The sequence below is a fragment of the Xiphophorus couchianus genome, chromosome 16 (assembly GCF_001444195.1).
Source record: "Xiphophorus couchianus chromosome 16, X_couchianus-1.0, whole genome shotgun sequence".
Lineage (NCBI taxonomy): Eukaryota > Metazoa > Chordata > Actinopteri > Cyprinodontiformes > Poeciliidae > Xiphophorus > Xiphophorus couchianus.
The window spans coordinates 14,989,001-15,014,422 of NC_040243.1; the positions used below are offsets into that span (position 1 = coordinate 14,989,001).

Genomic DNA, 25,422 nt, shown 5'->3' on the forward strand with positions numbered 1-25,422 from the left:
TGATATTCTAATGACTCTTATTGGTCTAATGTGCTCACAAGTATTCATTACCAAAGGGTAAACCTTAGAGCCCGCGCGGCAAGTGGGCGGATGATTCAGGAGTAAATCTATGTGAATTTGATGGTCTATGATAACGCTGACTACTCATAAACATCAGTAAATGACAAACAACAATCACACACTTAAAATTTGACTGAAAGTGGTCAAAATAGTTATTCTTTTTACTTTTTTCATCGATCATTGTATTCATTGATCCAAACTCCTTCTCTTTATGTTCAGACAGTGACAGTTGAACAAGGTACATATAAGGGTAACCCAAAGACAACTTAAAACGTCAAACATTAAATTTTACAAAGAAATATGTTCAATGTAAAATATGAGACTTGCCTTTTTAAAAAAAAATTTTTTACAATTGACAGAATGTGAGCTGTCCACCCTCTTTCATGTATTAGTAATTCTGTCTGCTAGCAGCTTAGCTTCAGAGTATAAACAGACAAGAATGTTTAGAGAAAAATAGCTACAGTCTTGATCATCTGAAGCTGTTTTAACGCATGTTTCCAGTAATTATTATATTGGTTATATTAAAACTAATAGTATATAAACTTTGGAGACTTAAGTTCAAATGTATTTGTTGTGGATCGCATGCGAGTCAAAATAGGTCTTATTACAATAGCATAGTTACAAAATGCTTTCGTTATTTTAACGAGATGCTCAGATTCATTACACAAGCTTTACTTTCTATGTTTGCCTACAGTTTTTCTTAAGCCATAATTCTGTCATTGTGTCTGACATACAACCACCAATGAAGAACAGCAAAATTTCTGAAAAACTTATGCAGAAACAAAGTCTAATCTATGAAACACATATTCACCTTAAAAACAACTTTCTTTTTGATTATTAGGGTTTGTGATAACATTTACAAAATGGGAATAACGAAGCGACATGAAAACTGTGGAGAAAGTCAAAACTACTAGTTTGGGTAACTATTTCTTTTGCCACATTTTACTTCTTGAATGACAGACATGTATTCTCATAATTGCATCACTTTTTGGTTGCAGTCTTATAAATGTCTGTTGAGCAGAAATAGGGATGCAGTTATGTTGATTCAGCAGTTATAGGGACAACCTGGATACTGAACTGTGAAATATATTGAAGAATACATTTTCTTACAAAGCCTTTCTCTTGAACAGTAGTTTCCTATCACTAGAGCATATTACTGATTGGAATGAGTAGTGATTTTCTATCCACAAAAGTATACTCATTACGAACAAGCGAGGGCATCAACAAGTCTCTGTATTTTACTCATGGAAACCTCTTTAGTTTCCTCATTATAATGCTTTAAAACCAAATAGGTCATCCAACCAATTTGCATGCTTGATACTATTCTTTGTTTTCACATTGAGTTTTTGCACTTACATTCAAGAAGTCTTATGACTTTTTTTGTCTGTTAGAGTAGAAACCAGCCCAACATCGTTTTACCATTAGATACCACAGGGACAGTTGACAGAAGAATATAAATTTCAGATCAGTTCTAGAGAAATTTTTTGTGGGGTCGTGTACAGACTCACTGCAGAATGACTCATGCAATTTATATAGCACTTTGTGGATAATAGATGACAAATAGCAAACTACAAAGCACTCAAATGAATAAAATGTACCCTGTAGTTAGTGATGATAGAGCCATAAAATTACTTATTAAATTCTCTCAAGAGCTTGAGTTTGAGCAAAGCATTACTTCTGAGTTGAGCTGGCAGGGAGAAAGGAGGATATGGGTCTAATATAAATAGAAAAACGAAGCTGCAAGAATGTGATGATGACAGGTGAAAGGAAAAATTGCTAATGCTTGTAAGGTGGAAGGATAGTACTGAATGGAAATTTTCTAGAGGTTTAAATCACAGATCATAATGAAACCAATAGAAAAAAAAAACTTTAATAGCCTTATTGCATAAATGTGCACAGCCTTAAAAAGGTTCTTTGACAAAGCATATTTGAAGGAATTTGTGTTTCTTGGGTAAACACCTGCCATTAAATATACTGAATCTGATTATCTAAACATAAATGCATCACTCCTTGCCAGTGTGGTATGTTTATTTTGAATATTGTGACCTATATAAGCTGATATGAACTGAACCAGGCATGATGTTGAACTATTTATGTCGGGCTTTTCTGTAATTCACTCAATGTAACTATTTAGCTGGGTGCATATTTTGCAGACAATACAAAGGAAGAAGGCCATTTCCTTGTGCAAAGGTATCAAGAGATCGCACCGCATTATATACATTTATTGCACAATGAAGACAAAATTTTGAGTTACCCATTATGCATTGAAAAACCTTCTGAGGACACATCTTGTCCACAGCACCCTTCAGGCAACTCCACAAATGATCTGTCAAAACACTGGGTAGGCTGGAGCGTTTTCGCTCATGATGCCATTTTTGTTGATCTGGAATTGTGATGCTTAACAATAAGAGCCCTCTTCACATTTCTAGTAAAGAAATAGAAAAACTGACTGGTCTATTTAAAATTTTTAATTTGAATAGACCAGTCAGCCTAATCAATGCTTCCCCCTTAATCCAAGAGAAAATCTGCTTTTATAATTATAATAAATTATAATAAATGTTGTAATAAAGATTATCTATTACCTTATTTTTTTAATTAGTGTAGTGGAAAAAAACCTTGCCTTTTAACAGACATGTTTACACTGTTGAGAGTCAGTTATCTTGTGCTATTTTCTTAGTATACCTTGTTTTTCCTTCACTCTAGCAATAATTGTCTGTTATTTATGTTTTATTATGTGTAATTCATTTGGTTCTTTTTCCTATTTTTTTAAGTTAATTTGCAAAACATTTGTAAACCTGGTTGCTTTTAGCATCCATTAGAAATAAAATGGACATTGTCATAAAATATTATCAATATTTGTCTTTTTATGAAGTATACATCGGAAAAGACTGCCATAAAAATCTGTCCTAAAGGTCTCATAAAGGTCTCCTGTTAGGGCGTTTCCTTGATCGCAGTTCATTTCTGTCTATGGGAGATGCTAGATGATGAAAGTTTCTTATTAATGCTTTAATTTCCAATACTGTGTTCAGCTCCTCATAAGTTTCAGGTCCCTTCAAGCAGATGCACTCTGCAAATAAAATTACTTTTTGTACAGCAGAATTGCTTTTAGGCAGCTGAAAACCTGTGTGTAATGTGATTAAGGAATATTAGCAGAAGGAAAAGAAAAAAATCAGTGCCGAGGTCTGGAATATCAAGAAGAATTCAAATGAACTGCTCATGAATTCGAAAGAAAGGCTAATCAACAACTTTTGTGACAAGCAGATGGAAGAACTGATCCATTTTTTCCTCTGACTACCAACAAATTTAGGGACGGTTATTGGATGATATAAAAAAGACAAAAAACTAAGATAACCCTAAGATACATGAGAGAACATAGTACTGCTGAAGCAAAAACAATTGAAATCACTCAGCAAAGCCCACAATAGACAATCAGAGCAAGGCCAAGGTCTTCGCTTGGCAGTCAGCATGTTGCTGTGCTGGTGTATGCATATTGCCGCTTGTGCCCTTCTGACATTTATTATTGGTTTAGACAAAAGCAGGCTGTTACTAATAATATTTAGTTGGGACAAACAGGATAACGTATTGCTGTTATAAACAGTATATATATATTTATAACCAGCAGGTGAGTAATGTCAGCAAAGCCATATGAATTAAATTCTCCTCTGAGAGCATGACATTGAATGTACCTATAACCCAATTATGGCTACAGCTCAAAACGGTCTCCTTCTAATCCATAATTCAACAGTAGGAAATAAACAGAATCCATAATAACACACATTAAAACATGCCTGTGCAACTGGTGGGTGAATTCATGAATTCAACAAAGTAGCTCCACTGCTCGCTGGTTAAGCCCTTTTCAGTCTCACACTGTCGTTTTTAACTCATGGAAAACAGAAAATAAGTTTTGATATTACTCTAATAGTTCAGGGTGAAGTTTTCTTGAAGAAAGGTGCTCAGCGTTTTATATTGACACACAGGAACTAAGGTGACAAAATGAGATGTGAAGATGTAGCAATAAATATTCAAATTCATTAAAAGGATATATATTTTTTATTTATTTATTTATTTATTTTTATTTTTTTTGATGAACTTAAAGGTATCAAAGCACAAAAAGTCCATGTTGGGTCCCAGATGACAGCCGTGGAGGAATGGTGTGTGTGTGGCTGAACTTTCAGAGAGTACATGCAGTCTACAGTCGTCATTAGAGTCACTATAAGCTCTTCATCGTTTCTACACTGTTTCCCATTTATCTCTTTCAGACCACAGAGAACTAATGGGGTTTGTGCAAAACCTGAGGGAGTGCAACGAGGCAAAGGGAGGAAGGAGCAGCGCAGAAGACTAAAGAGGGAAAGGAGATCATTAGAATTAGTTTTAGAACAAATGCTAACATTAGCACTGGGATTTATTTTTCAAGCACAAGCTTTAGTATTCTAATGAGTTGTATTTATTTTAAGCAAGGTTTGTCTCATTAATGTTTACACCTTTTTTTCTTTTTTTTTAAAGAAGATGTTCCCTGAGGTAAAATGACAACAGCTCATTTTTTTTGAAGCAGAGACTCATTAAAATAAGTGGAACACTTGCGTTATTGCACAACATGGAGGCATAACTAAAAATGTGGAACTAGGCATAATCTTAAGCGAGAGGGAAAGAGATTTGTTTAAAAGAAAACGTGACACAATTTTTGAGTGATGCAAAATTGAAGCGTGTAGGACAAAGCGCCAAAAAGCTGACAAGAAAACAAGCATGAGATTAGAGAAGGGAAGACTCTCGCTGTGAAATAAAGACAGACTTTTGATGTTTTTTAATAAAACGTCTGTCAAAACAAGTCAAGCAGTCTTTGGGCATCTACAAGCATGGTTTTATTTAGTTAAAACACCTAACATTAGGTGTTATAGCAAACTAAAACACTGCTAACATACCCTCTGTTGCCAAAGAGCAGCTTTTCCAAGTGGACACACAAAAAAAGATGGGAAACTTCAAATAATGAAATTAATAAGAAAAACAGAGAAGATAGGTGATGTGTCGCAGGTGTGAGTTCCATCCCCAGTGATTGTCAAGAGCAAGGCATGGCAACGCCTCAGTTATCAGTCACCAAGCAGATAATAAGCTTCTAGAGAGGGAGAGGATCATGGGCCACTGACATTGGTCACTGTGCTTGAACACCACAAGAGCAAATCAAAGGAGGAGAGGAAATGCTGAGGCAATGCAGAAAGAGGCAGTGTCCAGCAGCAACAATATGGTGGTACGAAAGGTGCATAAAAGGAAATTCCAAGCAAAGCACTGACTGAAGTAAAATAAAAGCCTTATGGGCAAGGCAACTCTGAGTGATTGAAAGATGCTAATTATTATGATAAAAAAATTATAATAAAGAAAATCACATTGGGAGGAAGAAGGAAATGCACACGCAACTTTGATGATTTTCGTAAGAGGAAAGGGAAAAAAGCGCCCTGAGCCAGGCATCAATCAACAATCTGCTTCTGAACAACTCATCCAAACGCCTCAGATCTTCTCCTGTCTCAGCTGCAGCACACTGCAAATCATTTTCTACATTCAAGCTTACGTTTTCCCAAAAATACAACCACTCTATTCGAACAAAAAGGAATGTCACGTCAACCACAGTGCAGGATATTGAAAAAACACAGTTCATTTGGATGAATAATTAAATTAATTTGCAATAGACTTACTTATTTAAATTATATAAAACATTTTTTTTTAGAAATATGTGTCTAAGATTAAAATCACAAACACAAAGCTGCGGAAAATTTTTATTTGTTTTTATCAAGTGTATCTGCTGAAAGGTTGAGATGATCTAAAAGAAGGTATGGTGTTAGCTCAAGCGTACCGGAGTATGAGTGACAGTCGTAGTTGTAAATTAAATTATTGATGGGAAATAATCTTCTCTTTGAAACTAAGACACATGTTACAAAAATAAACAAGACAGCACAACACAGTTTTTGATAGGAAAGCATTCCTTTTCATTTAGTGGTCTAGTAAACAAAATCATGCATGAATGTTGCAACATTTTTAGTCTCCTTTGAAGAAGTTTGACTATTTCTGTGAATAAAGCTAAACAAATGGCATTGTTTTCCCCTCATAAAGCCATGCCATCTTTCCCAAAATGTTAAAAAATTGTTCACAGACATTGTAAGCAGTTCTGTACAAAATCAGATGAACATATTTTTTTGCTTGTCCTTCCATGTGTTTCTATATGATACACAATGCACAGACTAAAGCTTTAAGATATTCTGTAACAGACACACTGAAAAGAAATTTACTGGAAAGCAGAACTAACTTACCAACAATCAACAGCATTTAACAAATATTCATAAGGTGAGGCATGTAATAATTGGGTATATCTCCACTGCATGACATGTAAAGAGTGTTAGAATCCAGGGAGGCATAGGATGTGAGTGGGGTGTGATACAGAGAGGTGCTCCAGGTGCTGTGCTGCAGGCAAGCGTGGGAGAACAATGATGTGTGTGTCTGTGTGTGTTCATTTCTTGCTGTGTGTATGACTAAAGGCCTCTCACGGCTGCTGAGTGGTGGACACAATTATTGATCTCAAAAGAGATGCTGAAATAACCACTTATTGCTGTCCTTCACGCACAATTGGATATAGTTCACCTAGCACAACCAAAACAGTATTTGATGGCAATGATATAAAGGATATCTGTAATTTCATCATAGCCGCAAGGTTTCATAATCAAAGTATTTCAATTTAACAAAAAGGGTTTGCGTTAAAAATTTGCTGGTACATGTAAGCACAACCAATGATCTGTCTAGTCTATCCATAAATATTGTATCCAATATTGTATTGGATACCTGGTGGAGCTGCAGTCTTTAAGTCCAAACTCAGCCCTTTGTTTGCAAATAATCGGCAACTTCAAGTCCCTGCAGGCCAAGCTGGACACTCCATTGACAGGAACTACATTCTTCATCAATAAACAATTGGCTGACCTCTGGCTGGTACTCTGCTGGCCTTAAACAAAGAGACCTGTCATCACATTTGTTGGCATTTGTTATGATGAGAGACTGGCAAAGTGACAAGTTTTATAACTTATTTCGTACATACGTAGTATGTATGTTACTGCGTATTTTTTACACAGAAATAAGAGACAGACCTGAGAATATTGCTACCCTGCATACAAAGACCAATACTAATGGATATAGCTGCTCAGCCATGAGCTTCAACATGTGCTGAGCATGTGATTTTAGGCAATAAAGTCTTTATTTTGAAGATCTCATGTTTCTCTACATTCTTAGTTTAAAAAAGGGTTAAAAATATCAACTTTATTTAGGGATTTAGCAAAGAGACATAAGTTTTTATAGACCTAACTGGCCTAAAACAGTGAGAAGAAAGGCTTTGTATATTTTCTAAAACGTATAGCTTCAACTGTTCAGAGGTTAGACAAAGAATTAATATCAAGGAACAACTAAGTGTGGTTAGGGCCATGTCTGACTGTCATTATTCAATAAATTCACTCAATTCAAAGATGTTTTTTGTTTTTTTTTCTAAATTTTTAAGTATGAGATTATGTCGTTTCAAAATCAGTAACAATAACTATAGATGGCACTCCAGCTGTGGCAGAGGTTACGCTCATTTAAATTCCTGTGAGTTCCAGCAGATGTATAGTATAGTAGGTTTATAAGCCTCTGTAGCTCCAGAAGAAACAACCTTGCCTCAAACAACTTCCATCACACTCTGCCTTCCTAATGCCTTCTCATATTTTCCTCACACACCCCTGAATCTCAGACAGGAAACAAAAGATGTGTTTTAACACACTTGCTGCTTCAGCTATCACAGGTATCCAGCTACCAATGAGGATCCGGGCTGACGTGACAGAGGAATTAACAATGTGAAGAAAAATTTGTTACACTGCTTGCTCTAATTTGTGTGCTGGGTCTTTGAGGCCAGCTGAGAAATGAAAGGGAGACAGAAAGACAACTGCAACTGGCACATGCAAAGCTATAATGTCTGACAACAATTATGAATCAATATTTGGCAAATCTTATGTCTTTGTGTAATAGCATAGACAAAACAGATTTAGTAATATTTTTCTTTAAGGACATCTATGGTTGTATTAAACATTACTCTGGTATTCATACTCACAAAAAATAAGATAAGATAACATTTACTAAAATCAAAAGTATATTTGAAGGTTACAACTAAATCCTTATAGATTGCATAAAATCCAAGAAAAGTCTCTTTGTAATTCTTGCAAAAAATTACAACATAAATGAATAAATCAGTAGATCAGCTGGAGGAACCGACTCATGCCAAAGCTCCGAGGCATTTAGAGTCGAAAGCTAAAACAGATAGATGGTGCTGCAGTGTTCTTTTTTTACCTCTACCGTGGAGAGAGTCATCATTATCCAACTGGCACGGTTAATGTCGTCGGCAAAAAAACAACTGCCTATTCTTATCCGTTAGCTAAAAGCCCAAACACACACACACACCCGCCCACGCCTCCCCACAAACAAAACTGCACAGTAACTGCACCCAAATGTGCACTTTCCAAAACAGTGTAACACTGACTGCTGCAGTTGATCTTGTATAAGGATGTCAAACACACTTACTTTGAGAAGATCCGGGCATGACAGTTGTGATGTGGTTGCAAATACCGAGATGAAACAGAATGTTTTGATTGGATGTGTTTGTGGGGGCAAAGTCAGGATGGACCAAATACCGCACACCAAAGAACACATATGAGAAACAGAACATCAAAGAAATGAATGAGCAAAGATATACATTAAAAGGAAAAAGAAATTAAATAAGAGCGGGAACAAAAATCGATTTTAAAAGAAAGGTGTGTTACACAGACTTGATAAATGATACAGGTCACATGCTGATGGAGATTTTTTGTGTAAGGTTGAACGGGACGTATGAAGGAAGGAAAGGATATGGGCTGGAGACCATGCGAATGCACCAGTTGCGAGGACAGGTCGTCTGCTTGAGGCAGAAGAAGACCACAGGCGCCAACTCAGGGAAGGGCAGCACAAGCGTGCTTAAGTCACTGCCGATGCTGACGTCATCGCCCGGACCTACTTCCTCAATGATGTCATCTATGTGTGCTGAGCCATATTCCTCGCTCTGCCCCGGCCGTGCTGAGGAGATACTCCTCAGCGGCACAGGACACTCCTCACTCGTCATGGTACCCCCGCTGAAATCTGAAACCAAAAGAGAAACGGCACAACGATGTCAGGAATCTCAGTGAATGAAGAAAAACAAAACATTTAAATACAGAGTTTTGAAATTGTATAAAACCACCCTCAGCTTCATTTCAATAAATTTAAATATTACAGGAAAGTTAAAGAAAATTTATCTTGGAAAATCTGGCAATCATGTGAGTTTTTTTTTTTCTTTTTTGATGACATGCAGTAAATTGGTCCTTTACAAAAAAAGTTCAATGAAACAATTTTTTTTAAATCGTGTCCATATGCATAAACGCAAACTGTAAAATAATGGCACCACAAACCAACTCACAATAGTGAGTACCGCAAGCCAAATTTACAACAGCAATGTTACAATTAAAGCATCATGACCAATAACAGAAGTACTAAATGAATCAGAAATAGATTTAAGGGACAAGTGGTAAACGCAAACTCAACCACCGTCTCAAAATTACACAGTGTTTCTTTTGTTTAAGGAAGATAGAACACACAATTATCACTTATGCTGGCATGTGAAACAAACTAAAAATAGCTAGCTACACCAGTAAAAACAAATAAGCTAAGTTTTAAGGAATAGTTTTAAAAACTTTTGGAACACCAGATCAACAAAAAGAGTCAGGTCCTCCAATTCTGAGGCCATGGTTCTAAATGTAATGTATTCTGCATTAAGTCATAGTGGTAAAGCTGCAGGTTGACTTGGACCTCCTCTGCATAATGCTGGACCTGCTGTAATCTCTCAATTTAATAGGCCATGGTGCATTCCAATGCTTTAGATACGACCAAAAGAAAAGGGGTCCTGGATACAAGGAACTAAAATGAGGTTCTCCATAATGTGGCTCAGCTCTGCCTTAGCGAGAATGTGAGGCACTCTTGTTTTCTTGGAGTAGAGTCATTGTTATTCTCCATTGAAAGAAGCCAGTTAAGGTTTTATTGGCTTCTCATCAGAATGCCTCTGTAGGATGAATATTTGGAGGTTCAGAAGTCCAAATGAGACTCGGACACAAAACTCTGTAGAGTTGACTCATGTTCTTTATTTCCCTGGAACAACTTGGATTCCCCCAGAATGAGCTGGAGAGTCTTGCTGGATAAAGGGTGTCCTGTTTTAATCCTGAACTTATTAAAACCCCTAAACTCAGCCTTGAATATGTGTAAGAAAATGGGGAGATGGATAAGCTTCCAAAAAGATTTAAACAATGTTGATCAAGAGAACTTCTAAACGTACCAAGAAACGTTAATTTATTAGAAGCAAAATATTCGTCAAATTGTCAACTCACAAGACTAAAACTCACATAGGTTTTGATGACTAGGTCTGGTACTTGTAACCGAAAACAGTGTTAAAGTGAAGTAGAGACACTGCATAACAACCCTTGAACAGATTCACCTCACATACACAGGGAGGTAAAACAGCAGAGAGTGAATCAGTTCCAACAGTCATTGCACATTCATTGACGATTCATTTAACCCCACACAACAGAGTTGTGCAGTGGAAATAGCTTCCCATCTTCAATCACTAACCCTCTGAATGGATTCAAGTTTATCCAAAGAGACAGCAAACTTAAACATGTTGAAGATTATAAAGCAAAAAAATATAGTTAGGTGTGCATCCAAATCTACAAATTTGAATGCAAACAGGAGAAAATGAATGAAGTAAACTGTGCAAAGACAAAGGGAGTGAGAAATTTTTGGCTCAGTAACTCACCCCATGCCTTAAACTTACAGGGCAGAGACCACAGCCTAAGTGTATTGATAGTAACACCAGGCTTAATGCTTTTCTCTTTCATTTTAGCTCACAGCCAAAGAAGGAAACCAGCAAGCAGCCAAATTATGGCTGGACATGTGCAGAGCTACACATATGCATAGTTTTTACACATATCCACAAGTGATAACACACACACACATTCACCCCTTCTTACCTTAACTCACATTCAATATATAAACATTTTTGTTTTTTGCAATAATTATTGTATGCCACATTAGAATCATTCTTAAGACCTAGGCATTATTTTATAGTCCTTGCAATACCCCTTCTATTGTTACATTTCATCATTTCAGAACCACATACTTTAATGCATTCCATTGGGATTTTATATCACAGTCTAACCTATAGGTCCTAATTCTGAAGCAAAACCAATCAATGGCTTTGTACTTTTAGTTATGTGTGTCTCATAATGTGTAGTGGTAATTAAAGGCTCAAATGCAGACAAAAGCTGGGAGCATGAATCATGTTGAAAGTTTTAATAAAAATATAAAAATAAAAGATAAAAAACTTACAACAAAAACCATGGAGAACACAGGGAGCCAGAACAGAACCACCAGGAAACGGTAACAACACGGCTAGGGAGGATAAGCAGGATTGATTGGATCTAACAGGATAGACAAGAGGAACCAGTAAAGAGTGTGATCAGGAGAAGGGTTTAAATACTGTGAGGTTGAATGCTGGAACAAAAGACCTGGGCTGATTAGTTAACGAGTTGCAGGTGAGAGATGAGACCTAGGTGGACTGATGAGGAGGGGAGAGATTAACCAATAGGGAAATGACTGGAGCTAGGAAGGGAGGGAGGCTTAATGAGGTAAATGACTAGCAGCTGGGAAAGAGGAGTAAATGGTCGACTGACACAAGGCAACAAAGAAGGACAAACAGGGGAACCAGGGAAGTAAGAAATCAATACAGGGAAATAAAAGAAGCAAGTAAAAGATATGAAAATTTATATGGAAATATATAAATTTTCCTATTTTCCGTTGGTTTTTTTGTATAAAAATCTAGAAGTGTAACAGGGATTATTCCATCCCTCTTATTATAGGCATTATAAAACCAACCTTTGGCTGAAATTACAGCAGTAAGACTTTTGGTGTTTGTGTTTACTAGATATGTGAATTTAGAAATAGATTATTTTTCTTACCAATTCTTTGCAAAATAGCTCAAGATCAATCAAACTGGACATAATTTGGTAATCAAACACCTGATTACCAGTTTTGTCAGTCAATTCTCACTTCAAATTAGATCTGGACTTGTATTGAAAATAAATTATACAAAAGTGAACTCTTTAAAAGAATTACATTACTTGAATACAATTTGCTGCATATAATTTTATTTAGAGGCATCGATTAAATAAATGTGTATGGGTGCCACAGTTTTCTGCTGTATATTTATACAAAATTTTGGAGCTCATGTATCATTTTCCTTCCACTGCACGATTACACACTACTTTGTGTTGGATTATCGAATATAATACAATTAAAATGATAGGTCAGTTGCAACACAGCCAATTTTCAAAAGTCCAAGGGCTATGAAAACATTTGCAAGACACCGTAAATAGAATAATTCTGCATAAATGTTAAGATTTTAAGCATCTCAAATGATAATGCTATAAATATACAGCAGGCAACATGTTTGGGTGTGACTTCTTTCTGTGCATGCAGCTCAGCAGCATTAAGAATTGACAGGAGAGCGGGCTTTTATAGGGTAATGATATTAAAGGCTATTCATTACAAGCTAAGAAAATAGGACAGCAGTGATTTAGTGGCCTGCACTTCTTAGTGTTTCAAAGATAGTCCTCTGAAGAGATGCTGAAGTGGAAGAACATGGTAAAACTGAGAAAGTCACCCTCCTCACATAGTAACACACTGATACATTAACTGTCTACAAAGCTCTGTCTAGTAAAACTGTGTATCCATTTATTATCTCATGAGTGCTGTTTGTGCTAATAAATGCAGCCTCTCAACCCAGGCTAGTGTTTTGTCTTTTTCAAACTGGTATTTTTAATTAGCTTTGCCATGACAACAGCTGTTTCCTTTGGAGGCAGGAAGTTTATTCTTCCTCTGTTGTGCTTTATTTCCCTTGACAAACCTCTTTGGGAGACCCCGCAGCTATTACAAGCAACTACAATTAAGTCGAAGACAGCTCTGCAGAAAATCTTGAAAGGAGTACGCTCCTGTGCGTGAATCTTGTGTCGTGTTTTTTTTAATATGAATTCATGGTAAAGACAGCAAGTTAAAATGAGGGTAATTAGTTATTCTTCTTTTCGGTGATTCTCATTTAAAAAACATTCTTCTGTTCTGTGTTTAATAATGACAACTGATGAAAGTGTGTGACACTTAGTGTTGAAGACCGAATACGCAGAAGGCTCCAAATGATGTCTCAGCACTGACACATGAACACATTCACACCTTCGCAACATACACGCTATGGCACATTAGCACCCTTAATTGAGGTAGTAGCTATACAGTCACCCATTTAGCTGCACTATGAGCTAAGGCCTGCAATGATGCCACAAAAAACTCGCTTCCCCCTCCCACGCACATCCACTGCGACAGTCTGAGACAGATGCAGGAAGAGGATGGATGTACAACAACAGCAAAATCATAACAATGATGGTTTGAGGCACACAGCGCTGTCTTACAGTGTTTTCATACAACTAGTCTGAACGCAAAAAAATTAAAAGAAAATTGTAAAATAATGGGTTTTTACTTCTGACTCATTGCTTTCTTAAGAGATCAAAACTCATATACAAGGCTTAAGGGATGGAAACCATTTTAATGATCTTAAAGAAAAATGAAATGTGCTGAAATATGCGTTTTACGGTAAAGAAAAAAGGGCCTGGGAAAAAAAATCTGGGATCTCAGTGTTTCTTGTAACTCTTTTCTGTTTATCTGTTTATTTGTGCAACTCAGCTATGATGCGAACTATGTGTGTTAATTGGAAAGCAAAACCATACAGCTTGGTAAAGGTATCAAACCCAATCTTAGCTGTAGTGAGAACAGTACTGCTAAATTACCATCCAAAACTATGTTTTCTCTTCCCTTTATCCCCTCTACCTCAAACACACAGAGACATTCAGCACAATGTGTGTGAATGTCTTAAAGTGGAAGAAACCATCAGGGATCCCAATAAAATATTTCTTTGTTTAACTATTAATCTTATAATTATGTAAACCATTCTGGAATTGAGGTATACGTTTGGACTTCCTCTGAATAAGTCGGACCCACCTTCCAAAATATTTAATGTTTGCTACATTAGCTCCACAATGACTGAAATTAAACTACTCCAGAAAACTGGTACAACAAATGGGCATGAGTTGATAACCATCAAATAACTTAACATACACATGGGCCACTTTATTAGGCACACCTGTTAAAATTGCTCTTTACCTTAAGCATCTGCACAAGGTGAAGACAACTGCTGAAGACCTTATTGATACACTTTGGCCCCTTCAGGACCAACTGTGCATTGTTTTAATGTCACTGTATGAATGAGAATTGGCATGTCGCATGATTTTAGCAAAGTGTACCTAACCCAGAACTTTTGTGCTGCAAGACAACAAAGAACAGCCTTGCTGATGTGCAGCTCATGGTAACTTGTATTTAAACTATTTTATGTGAATCAAAAATCTAGTATTATAAAGACTGACTTTACACTAGGTGTTATGATTTACCAGCAAACGTGTTCTTCAGTAACAAGAGAATGAGTAATGTGTTGTCTCTATGCAGCTTTATTCATTTGTTTTGTGAAACAAATAAATTGCCAGGTTGTACCTGACGCCTTTGAGTGGAACCTGATGACTTGGGTAAATTCATGCCTTAAAATATCATGAATCTCTCATTCACTTAATTTATTCAGCATTAGTCCTGCTTAATTTAATCTCACACTATCAGAGCACAGTGAAGGTGACACAGTGTTATCAGCTGTGAATACACATGCGTGATTTACAAAAGAGCACACATTTCTGGGTGCCTGGACTGAAAACATCCAGGATATAATGAGAAAACGTGAGCGCATCCCTGAGGATTGGTACTCTCCCTAAGGTGGTTTTATCTATTTTTTTATGTGTGTGTCAGAAGAAACATGATGTTCCATAGGCTCTTTTAGAACGCAGACATTGGTTAATGAAATTAGAGTCACTTTAGGATATTATTTTTTAACGTAATTAAACCTTGTTCACGTGGCAAACAAGCACACAGCCCAGGCTAACCAGTTTAATAGCTAGGTGATCAAAACAGCAAGTTGATGTTTTAGGGAGACCAGTATATAATAAATGATAAAATAAAATGCACTCAAAGAGTAGCCACTGATGCAGAAGCCAACACTGAATAGTGGAGTTGGCTTTTTGACAGTGCCATAAAATTGCCCTCTAAATGTGATAAATGTGCCTTTCACATAAAGGATAAGATCATAATCTCTGCTCTGCATATTTACCTTGCTGAGCAAATTTTAATATGTATAGTTTAGAACCTTTATTATGTTTAAACTTGTCCGTCCAAAATTACACTGGAACGTTATGCACATTGTAAACATACTATAATAAACTTTACTGGAGAGCTGAAAAAAACAATGGCTGCCTTTTTATTTCATCCTAACTCTAAATCATTCAGGCAGTTTTCACAGTTGTTTTAAGTTCATATATAAAATATTAATCCAAGCTTCAGGTTCTCACAGTACAACAAAACAAATTGAATATCCATCCATCCATCCATTTTCTGTTCACCCTTGTCCCTAAAGGGGTCGAGAGGGTTGCCGGTGCCCATCTCCAGCTACTTTCCGGGCGAGAGGAGGGGTTCACCCAGGACAGGTCGCCAGTCTGTCGCAGCAAATTGAATATTGTCATCACAATTTATTTACATAGAACTATATCTGTGCACCATCCTATCAACTAAGGCAGGGGTGCCCAATTCCAGTCCTTGAGATTTGATCAAGGTATGTAGAAGAGACAATGCATCTAATAGTTGCAGAACACATCTCCAGGACTGTACTTTAGCACTCCTGAACTAATGAAAACAGAGGTGTGAAAACCTTTTTGTTCAATTTTGTTTAGTTCTTAATTTAACTTAAATGTTTTGATAATCAAAACAATTTTTAATATACCAGACAACCTCTAAACCTACTAACTAACTATCCCATCATTGGCAGCAGCAAGGGGAATGAAGCATTTGCAATAACTGCCAGTAAGTTTTTTATATCTCTTACATCAGTCTGAAGACACTCCGAAGAAATTTTGGCCAAGTTTTTATTTTTGATTTTTTTTTGGAACCACATAAGAGGTTTTCCTATCACCAAATAACTGTTTAAAGGCAGACCACAGCTTTGAAACCAGATCCAAGTCTAGGCTTTCACTAGGCCCTTTGAAAATGAACAGTCAGAAGTGGACTTTCTATGATGCTGTTGAATCATTGTCCAGCTGCATAACCAAATTGTACTTTAAGCTTAGAGTGAGCCTTTTATTATACATTTACTTTCATATTTTGTCATGAAAAAGTCAGGATTTCATCAGTTAAAGCAGTCCAGCAAATAAGCTGCAGACGATCACTCTCCCACTATCATGTTTGGTAATTGATATGATGTTCTTTTTTTAAAAAATGCTATTAACTTTATTCTGGGTGCAACCGGAAATACAACTCTTTTTTTTAAAAAATAAATGCAGATACTATTTTCCCAAAAGCATCAGCAAGATGATTTTTGCCATGTGAGATGGCACTGTGTTTTCTTTTTGGTCAGGCGTTGACTTTGGAATGATGAGAGTGATTGCAAATTTTGTCCCATCTCTTTTTATGAATCCGCCTGAACCTTGAGACAGATTTGACCTTAACTGGGGCAAATCTAATCTATTATGACTTTCTGGATGAGTTGTTAATGTGCTCTTGAATTAATGTAAATTGTTCATCTGCTCTTGAGAGGGTTAATTATTGTCCCATATATTCTCTTTTGGTGAATAAAACAGAGAATACATGACCGGTGACATAATAAGCAGTGAAACAATTTTTCTTTGGTCATTTTACTCCAATTCAAAATTACTTGGCACAATTTGCAAGAATATTAGTAGAATCAAAAATACATATTGTACCTGCAGCTCTATATCTTATTTCTGTGGGGTAAGTGATCTTATTGATAAATGTGGTTTTCTGTAAAGAAGAATGTTATAATTTGATCCTCACCAATAGTTTTCATGCCTAGCTTCCCTCAAAAAGTGACAACTTGCTGTCACGAATGACCACCTGACCAGAACCTTCTATACAAAAGCAAATGTCAGGTACAGCAGACTTGACAGACTCTTTTGACTCTGATTTTCTGTTGTTAACTTGTAAGGTTTTAATAAGTTTGTTGCTTCTCATTCAAACTCTTGTTAAAATATTTTTTCCACTGTATTTTCTATGCTTGTGTCTAATTTAGTAACTCGGATTTCTGTCCAGCAGTGGGTAAAAATACCAAGCATTTCACTGAAATTGCTTGTTACTCCCACAGCCAGACACTTTAAGGTATTTCCATTAATAAGTGACATATGGGTGTCAAAACCATATTTTGCCTCCAGAAAAGCATTATACAGACTCTGCAGTATAGCCATATTGGCCCAGCCATTTGTTATGGATCACATACTGGCCAGTTGGGCAGATTTTTCGTACATATGGTCTGTGTGAGAAACATTTCATTAGACCGTTTTTAAATAGCAGGTGATGAAAATAAACATGCAAAACTAATTTTCACAAAGTAAAACATAAGTGAATGGATTTTACAGTCACAAATATCTCACATCATGAGACAAAAAGGCTAATTTTAAACAAACAATGATTATTTTTGCACTCTTAGGAATACATCCGCTCATTTCTACAGCTACAATCTTACCTCACATCAAAGTAATTATCAGGTATGTCATTCATTAGTAATAACACATCATTATTAATAAAAATAAAAGCTGTTTTCATGTAATTAATCTACTTAAAGTCCCATTTGGTAACTGAGATAAACTCTTCTATAATATTACATTTTATTTATTACGAATGTATTAACTTCTAATACATTTTGAGCTACAGTACGAGTTGGACTTCCACTGGCCAGCCTTCATTGTCGTCCTGCTTTCCTTTGACCATTCTTAACAGATACCAATCACTGCAAACACACCATAAACGCTGCAGTTTTACGGATGCTCTGGATCTCAATTTTAGAAAAAAAATAACCTCCTAATGTATCCCACCCACTATCAGGTGGCATTTGTTTCATCTGTCTGTGATCATGTTGTTCTAGCTTGTTAATCTAAGTCAGGCCAGTGGGAGCCTACTGCCCAGTCTCTGGGTGCGGCTACTCTGAAATATAATTTTGTGGCAACTCATTTTTAATTTCAGTAGAGAATAAAAGATTCCCTTTCATTCCTGCTTAATCAAACACCTTCTTAAGGGAATGTTATCTTATCTGTTTGAGTTTCTTATCTCTATACCCTCTTTAACCTTTCCTTTCTTCCCTCCCTCGCTGTTACCCTTCTGCAACTCATGCCTCCTCTGAACTTCTCTCCCTCTCACAGCATCTCCTCTTTTATGATGAAGAAGAGGACACTGCGCTGTGTGTCAAAAATCATCTTCAGAGAGTTGCTGCCAGTGGATTACACTGAAGCAGAGGCCCCATCAGTTTAATCTGTTTTAACAGCGTTGGCTCTAACCAAGCGTATGAATACTGAGCGTGTCTTTGTGTCTTTAAGCCAGCATGACTGCTCTGTTTTGTAAATCCTCACCAATGCAGTGACAAGCTATTGCCGATGCTAATTCAATAGTTTTACAGCATGAATAAGCGGAAACGTTTAGCTGTAGCATCGTACTAAAAGACTGCAGAGTTTGGGCCACGGGAAAGTTCACATGTAACGCTATAAATTAATTGGTTGGAAGGACGACTGACAGGTCGGCAAATGAGCAAGAGAGAAGTGAGCGGAGACTGTAGCCCATAAATTGGATCGGAATTTGCTTCATAGCGTATAAAAAGCTAAGGATACTTAATAGTTACAACTCTATTCAGTGGTTTTGAAAGAAAAAGCAAGCTTAAATGTACAAACTGTATCTAAACTACAAGGAAAATGTTCAGTTGTGGTGTTGGTGGTCACCTGCTATTTCTCATTCTTGCTTTGATGTTGTTTGCTATCAAAATATCCTGTGTGTTCTGTTCAACAGACATCGAAAACATAATGTAGTCTACTATCTAAACAAGGTGAATTTTCTTTTTTAAAGTGAAAGAAAGATTTGTGTCCACATAAAGACATGTCAAAACATTGCTAAAATGCATTTAGGGTTGATAAAATGGGTTAATCAAGACTAGCTAAGCACATGCTCCTCATGTCTTCTAACAGATTTAGATAGAATGAGAAATTAAAATGGATTTTAGATCCAATTTTATGGGCAAGAAACTGAGAAAACTGAACGAACAAGACATCAAGCATACAAGTTTAAGGTATTAGATTATAATCAGAAGGTAATAAAATAGTGAATAAATTGTATCAGATGCTTTGGTAAATGCTGCATGAGCATTTACCAAATGCTAATCCCCTCTGTATTAGGGGATTATTCATAAATTGCTTGACATATGTTAAAGTAGAAAAACTGAACATCAAGAGAAAATAATTCATAGGTCATGGGTTGCTTTTCTCATCTCGGTGAGGAAGTAAACTACCGATCCACATCACCCTAAACAAGATATCCTGACAGTGAAACATGGTGGTGACAGCATCATGAAGTGGGGGAATCTTTATTTTCCCAACTGATAAGAAAGTGGAAGAAGGGAAATACATAAATCCTGAAAGGAAAACTTCTTTGAGGTTTCAAACGACAGAGCAAAAGTTCACTGAACACCAGGACGATGACCCTTACAAAGACAGAGCCACTGTGGACTGATTTAGATCCAACTAAATTAATTAATTAGAGAAACAAAGTCAAAGTCCACACATAAATCCAATTAAAAATCTCTGGTGAGACAGGAAAATTGATGTTCACAGAGGCTATTCATTCAATCTGCATTGAGTGAGGACATGTGCACCACACTAAATCAGATTTGTATTTCCAACAACTGCAAAGCATACTTTTTCTTCCACTTCACTATGCACATAGTCTTCAGAATATTCCAATAAGACACAGCAGTTTCAGAACACACAGAAGGACTTTCTGCAGTGCTTGGGAAAAACAAGTCAAAGGTCAAAAGACACTGACTTTGGAAAACAAAATCTACATACTCCCAGAAGATTCGGCACAAGGAGACAATGTGTAACATGTGAATGTGATAACACCCAGACAAGATGTTAACATGGAACATGCGAATGTCAAAATACTGTACGTTTATGTTGAAAATATGTACTTAGCTGACCCCTACAAAAGAGACACTGACCAGAGATTGAAGGGACTTCTATGACAGGGCCAAGATCTCCTCATAATTTGGTCTGAATGCCGGCTTTAGACGCCATCGTCCATCACAATTTTTCGCTTCTGCTTGCTTTTGCTTATTCCTGAAGCATCACCACACCAGCATCTTGAAGTCACTGACAGAATACACCGCAACGCCTTATTAACTGAGGTTCTAACATGACAAAATGTAAAACAAAATCATAATAATTAAGAGATATGACTACTTTTGCAAGTCACCGTGCAGAATATACATTTGGGCTTTTAATGTATGTTGTTTTGTGGAACTCATGGTAAGGGATATGCTGTTCTGAGGATTTAATATCAAGAAAACAGAGCATTTGAAAAAGTAGAAATAAGACCTCACAAAGAGATCTCAAGGCAACATCAGCAGGCAACTTATCAGCACATCTAATATATTTTGTATTTATATATATGAGTATAAAAGAGTGTAAATAATGTGGGAATGTGGGGTTCACCACATATGATTTCAATGTGCATAGTGAAAATATTCCTTTGCATTCTTCTGTTTGTTATTGACTGATTTATTACACACTCCTCCAGTTTCCCAACGCAAATCCATATTGGCGAGGGAAGGGTGGTCCAATAATGCTGCCAATGATTTACTATTAGAGCTCTAGCTGTCATTCGTTCATCCTGATAAATGACAAACATTTCCCCGTGGCTGCCAGTGTGTGAGCCAAAGCGCGCTTGGGGTAGGCGAGCCAAATAAAACAAACGGTCAATCTTATAGGTTTACGTGCCAAAGCTTCCACTGTGCTTTGCTGGCTGTGTGTGTCGCCGTGTTTTCAATCCAAATCAAGCAGTTATCCAATCCTTGCCGGACGCACAAACAATGGTCGTGCAACTGAACGCAATCAATCCAAATTAGGCACAGACCAGTGAACTTGCTGCAGGTGCACATGCATTATGTGAGTAGTCTGAATGCCGGCTTTAGACGCCATCGTCCATCACAATTTTTCGCTTCTGCTTGCTTTTGCTTCACAATCCGAGTAAAACGAATGAGGACAATAGATGCTCTCGTTGTTGTTTTGCTTAAATGGCTAAAAGCACGATTACATGGGCAATTTTAAACAAAATGAGGCTGCGCCCTTCTATTTATGGAGGGATTCACCAGATGTGATAAAGGATGAGCAGAAGTAATGACTGAGCTACTCCTCTTCTCCCCTTAGAAGGCAAAAAGCATTGAGTCAAACATCTGTTGACACGCTTTATCTTTTCTCTCCCTGTCTCCTCTCTGCCTCTCTTCCTCCTTTCAGAAATCACTTTTCCCACTGCTTTCATGCCCTGACAGGAAGCTGCCATCCAAAGTTTGAAAACTCCAGCAGAAAGGGCGGGAGGTGATGTGCATGTGGGAAGGGGTGGGTGTTTGTGTGTGTCTGTGCTTTTTTTTTTGTGACTGTGTGAGTGAGAGCAAGCACACGACACAAAGAGAGAGCAGACAAAGCCTTGATATGAACCCCGAGGTGGCAAGCTTGAGAAATGAAAGCTGCCTTGACAGAGCGTGCATGTGATTATGTGTTTGTGTATGCTTGTGATATCTCAAAATTTGCTGTTCACCACTGATGCATTTACCGTGTCTGTCCCTAAGTACAGTACTGCCACGCATGCGAATGTTTGCGTTGGCTGGACATGCGTGGCAACAGTGGGGGATGTGTATGACACAATACAAATCTAAAGCGTGATGAAGACCTTCCCACTCTTAAAGGATGAGACGGGTGCTTTTATTGATCAGAGTGATCATTGTCAGCCACCAAGTAACCTCTTATGGCAATACAGGGTTTGGGTGGAGATGACTTGGTATTTAGATATAGACTAGTACAGAGAAGAACCTGAATAATAAACTTAAACCACATTGCTACATATATTTAAAGCAGGGAATTTGTGGGGTTGGGCTCTGTCAAGCCTGCTGCTTGTCCTCAGTTCTGTTTATAATTTTCATGAAAAGGACTAGAGCACTAGAGTGGGTAGGAAAGGACTTAGTTTGGAAATTTCTGGGTCTCGTCTTGGGTTCTGTTGACCATCACCATAAAGCCATAGGTCTTATCAAGAAAAAAAATGTAACTGCTTCCTCTTGCTTGGGAGTCAGTCTCTACCTCATATGGAGTTCAAGTGGTTTGGTGTTTTCTTCACAAGTAGGATAAAGCAGAAGATGGATGGAAGACTGGTGCTACATATTAATTAATAAAGATGCTGCTTTGGTCTGTCACAAAGCCAAACACAAGTCTTTATATTCTGACCTTTACTTAGTGTCTTATGATATGGATTGTGACTAAAATAACTAGATTCTGGATACACATAGCTGAAATGAGCTGAATGAGTCTGCTGGGTGGACTCATCTTTGGAGATAGTGTGAGGACCTACATCATCCAGAGGAAGCGTGGAAAAGAGTTGTACCTCCTCTAAGTCAAAATGTATCACCTGCTTCAACATCTGATCAGAAATCAGCCTGGATGGGTTCCTCAAGGATGACATGAATTTTAATGTATTCTGAGCCCTTTTCCATTAAACTACAAATGTTAGCTGAAGAAGTTAATGGTTAAGAGGTATATAAAACATTGTCAAAAGTATGAAATGTCAATCCTGTTATTGTTTGAGAGAATTCTTACCCTAGCAATGCTTTATGTTGCTTTTGTTTTGTACTGAAAAGTACAAAGTTTCACGTTTAAACTCTGAAAATCAAATAAAATGTCCTGAGCCATTCTACTTTAATATTCAGGTCTGTGGCAATAGAATGTGATGACAGCTTCATAAATAACTGTTTTGCGGTTCTGAGGGTTTGCATCACATCAAACAAGCAGGACACACAAGAGAGTACCATCACTGCATTTGAGCCTTCGGTGTTTAAATATTTAAAACTGAAAGAAATGCATGGCACTGACCACAAAATTAACATATCACAGAAATCATGCTCTGGATCTTTGTTTTATGTATCCTGTTATTGGTTCTACAATGTTTTCTACAGTGTTTTCAATAGAAATTTATAGATTTTATTTTTATTATAATTGACATGAGTTTTTACTTTCAGACATTGGAGGGGACAGTGGTTTGGGGTAAAATGAATTGCAACCCATTCTTCAGTTACCTCCCTACTCAGTGCACCAAAAGTAGTAAACATGGCATAATGCATTTATGACATTTGGCCATCCAAAATTATGCCATTTTACTCCAGTAACTGAAATGGTAAAAACCATATGGGGGGGGAAAGTAAATTAAGAAAAAGGATGGAAAGGAAAGGAAAATACTGTATCATTCAAGGGCAGAAAATGACAAGACAGAGGTTTGAGAGAAAATAAAAAAATCAAGAAGTTGGAAGACTGGGCTTTAAACGTTGAGATATGGTGACAGATTCAAGCGAGACAGAAGAGACAAAAACAGAGAAAAACAACACAGAAAGAAAATATACTGTAAGCGAGCGTGACAGATAGAAAGTAGAGGTTGAGAGGATGGTAGAGCTGAAAGGACTTAAGAGGCAAAAATACAAGGCCGGAGACAGGGAACAAGAAAGAGTTTCAAGACAGCTGTGTCCATGTGCAATAAATGCAGTATGAGTTAAAGCAATATGGTGAAGCATAGAATGGTACAGTTCTTTAAAGGGAATTTATAATTGTATAGGAATGAGTAATACTGATGTGCAGACCAACTCCAAAGCCTGAGTGCTTATCCTTCCACTTCCTCGCTCCTTTTTTGTCTTCACACCTCTCCTCAAACCTTAGAGCTTAAATGAAGGCATGTAGCTTCCTAATTACTTCATTTGCATAAACATACACACTGTGCAAGACAGAAGGATGTGGGCTCTGAGCATAGCAAAAAAAATGGAGAAAGACAGGCAGAGATTCAAGTGGAGAAAGGAGTATAGTGAGTGCTGCAGTGACGTTAAAAAACAGAGAAGTTATTAAGCTTGAGAGATAACAAATATTATTTTCATAATCACGGTATTCTGGTTTCTCAATCCTTTTCTTCTTTTTGTACTTCCTGTGTGGTATTTATTTCTTTGCTCCCTCTCTCCCCCTCCTAATGTTGCACACTTCCTGTAGGTAGCTTAACGCCAACAGCTATTACTCTGCTCCTCCCCCATGTCATGTCCCTCACTCTCCTCCTCCGATTTCAGCGCTGTCTCCGGCATCATTCCTTTCCCTTCGTTTCCCGATCTCATCCTCCTTCTCTTTCTGTGCCTGCCTTCATTCTCTTGCAGAGTGCTGCGTCAGGTCTTTTCACCCTCAGCAGTGTGAAATGAGATTTGAATATGGCTCTTGGAGCATTTGTGGCTCGCCTCAGCCCCCCACCCACTCATCCACGCACACGCATACTGTAAAAACCTCCACACACACACAAAAAAAGCCACTCGTAAAAATAAAGGATTGCGATGCCACATGAACGCGTGCCAGGCAACGGAAGGACAGGAGAGGGGGAGGTAAGTGCAGGAAGCTTGAGGAGACAGGGAGGACAGGAAGGTGAAGAGTGGAAAGGACAGGAAAGCCGAGAAGGGAGATGTGAGAAGCAGAGGACTACAGTAGAGTCATGAATATAAAGCGGGGATCAGCAAGAGGGAAAGAGGGCAGAATGGGTGAAAATAAAACACAGATACAGGATCAAGTGGAGGAACGTAGGCAGAAGGAAAGAGAGGAACATATTTTCATTTTGAATGCTCACACCCTTGTTCACAGCCTTCTTTACATTTTGAGTGGAGATTGTCCACTATAACAAGGCAGGAAAGCCAAAACAAGATGAGACTAAAATGAAGTCCATGCCAGAAGAAAACAAAAGTGAGTTAGAACAGCATCAGAATGTTTTTTGATTCCATATTTGGAATTTACAATTGAATTTGTGAAGCATTTTTAAATGAATACTTTTTACCCATTATATACACAGTATATTAATTCATTAATTCCTTCCTTCCTTCATTACCCTTGATTTCTTGTACATACATAGAACAAAAAAGACTCACTGACCACTAAATTCAGATCACCTACCTCATACTAAGCTGAATGTTACATGTCAGACTGAGGCCCATCAGACCAAGCAATGTTT

General features: G+C 37.3%; 1 protein-coding gene across 7 annotated transcripts in view; it reads right to left on the reverse strand.

The window, feature by feature from the left end:
• Nucleotides 1-25,422, reverse strand: part of cacna1ia (calcium voltage-gated channel subunit alpha1 Ia) — a 160,405-nt gene that overhangs the window by 111,288 nt on the left and 23,695 nt on the right. For all 7 annotated transcript variants that reach the window (XM_028042220.1, XM_028042223.1, XM_028042221.1 and 4 more), the window contains one exon: nt 8,964-9,228. In XM_028042220.1, coding sequence (XP_027898021.1) covers nt 8,964-9,228 — 265 coding nt within the window. The remainder of the gene's footprint in view (nt 1-8,963; nt 9,229-25,422) is intronic.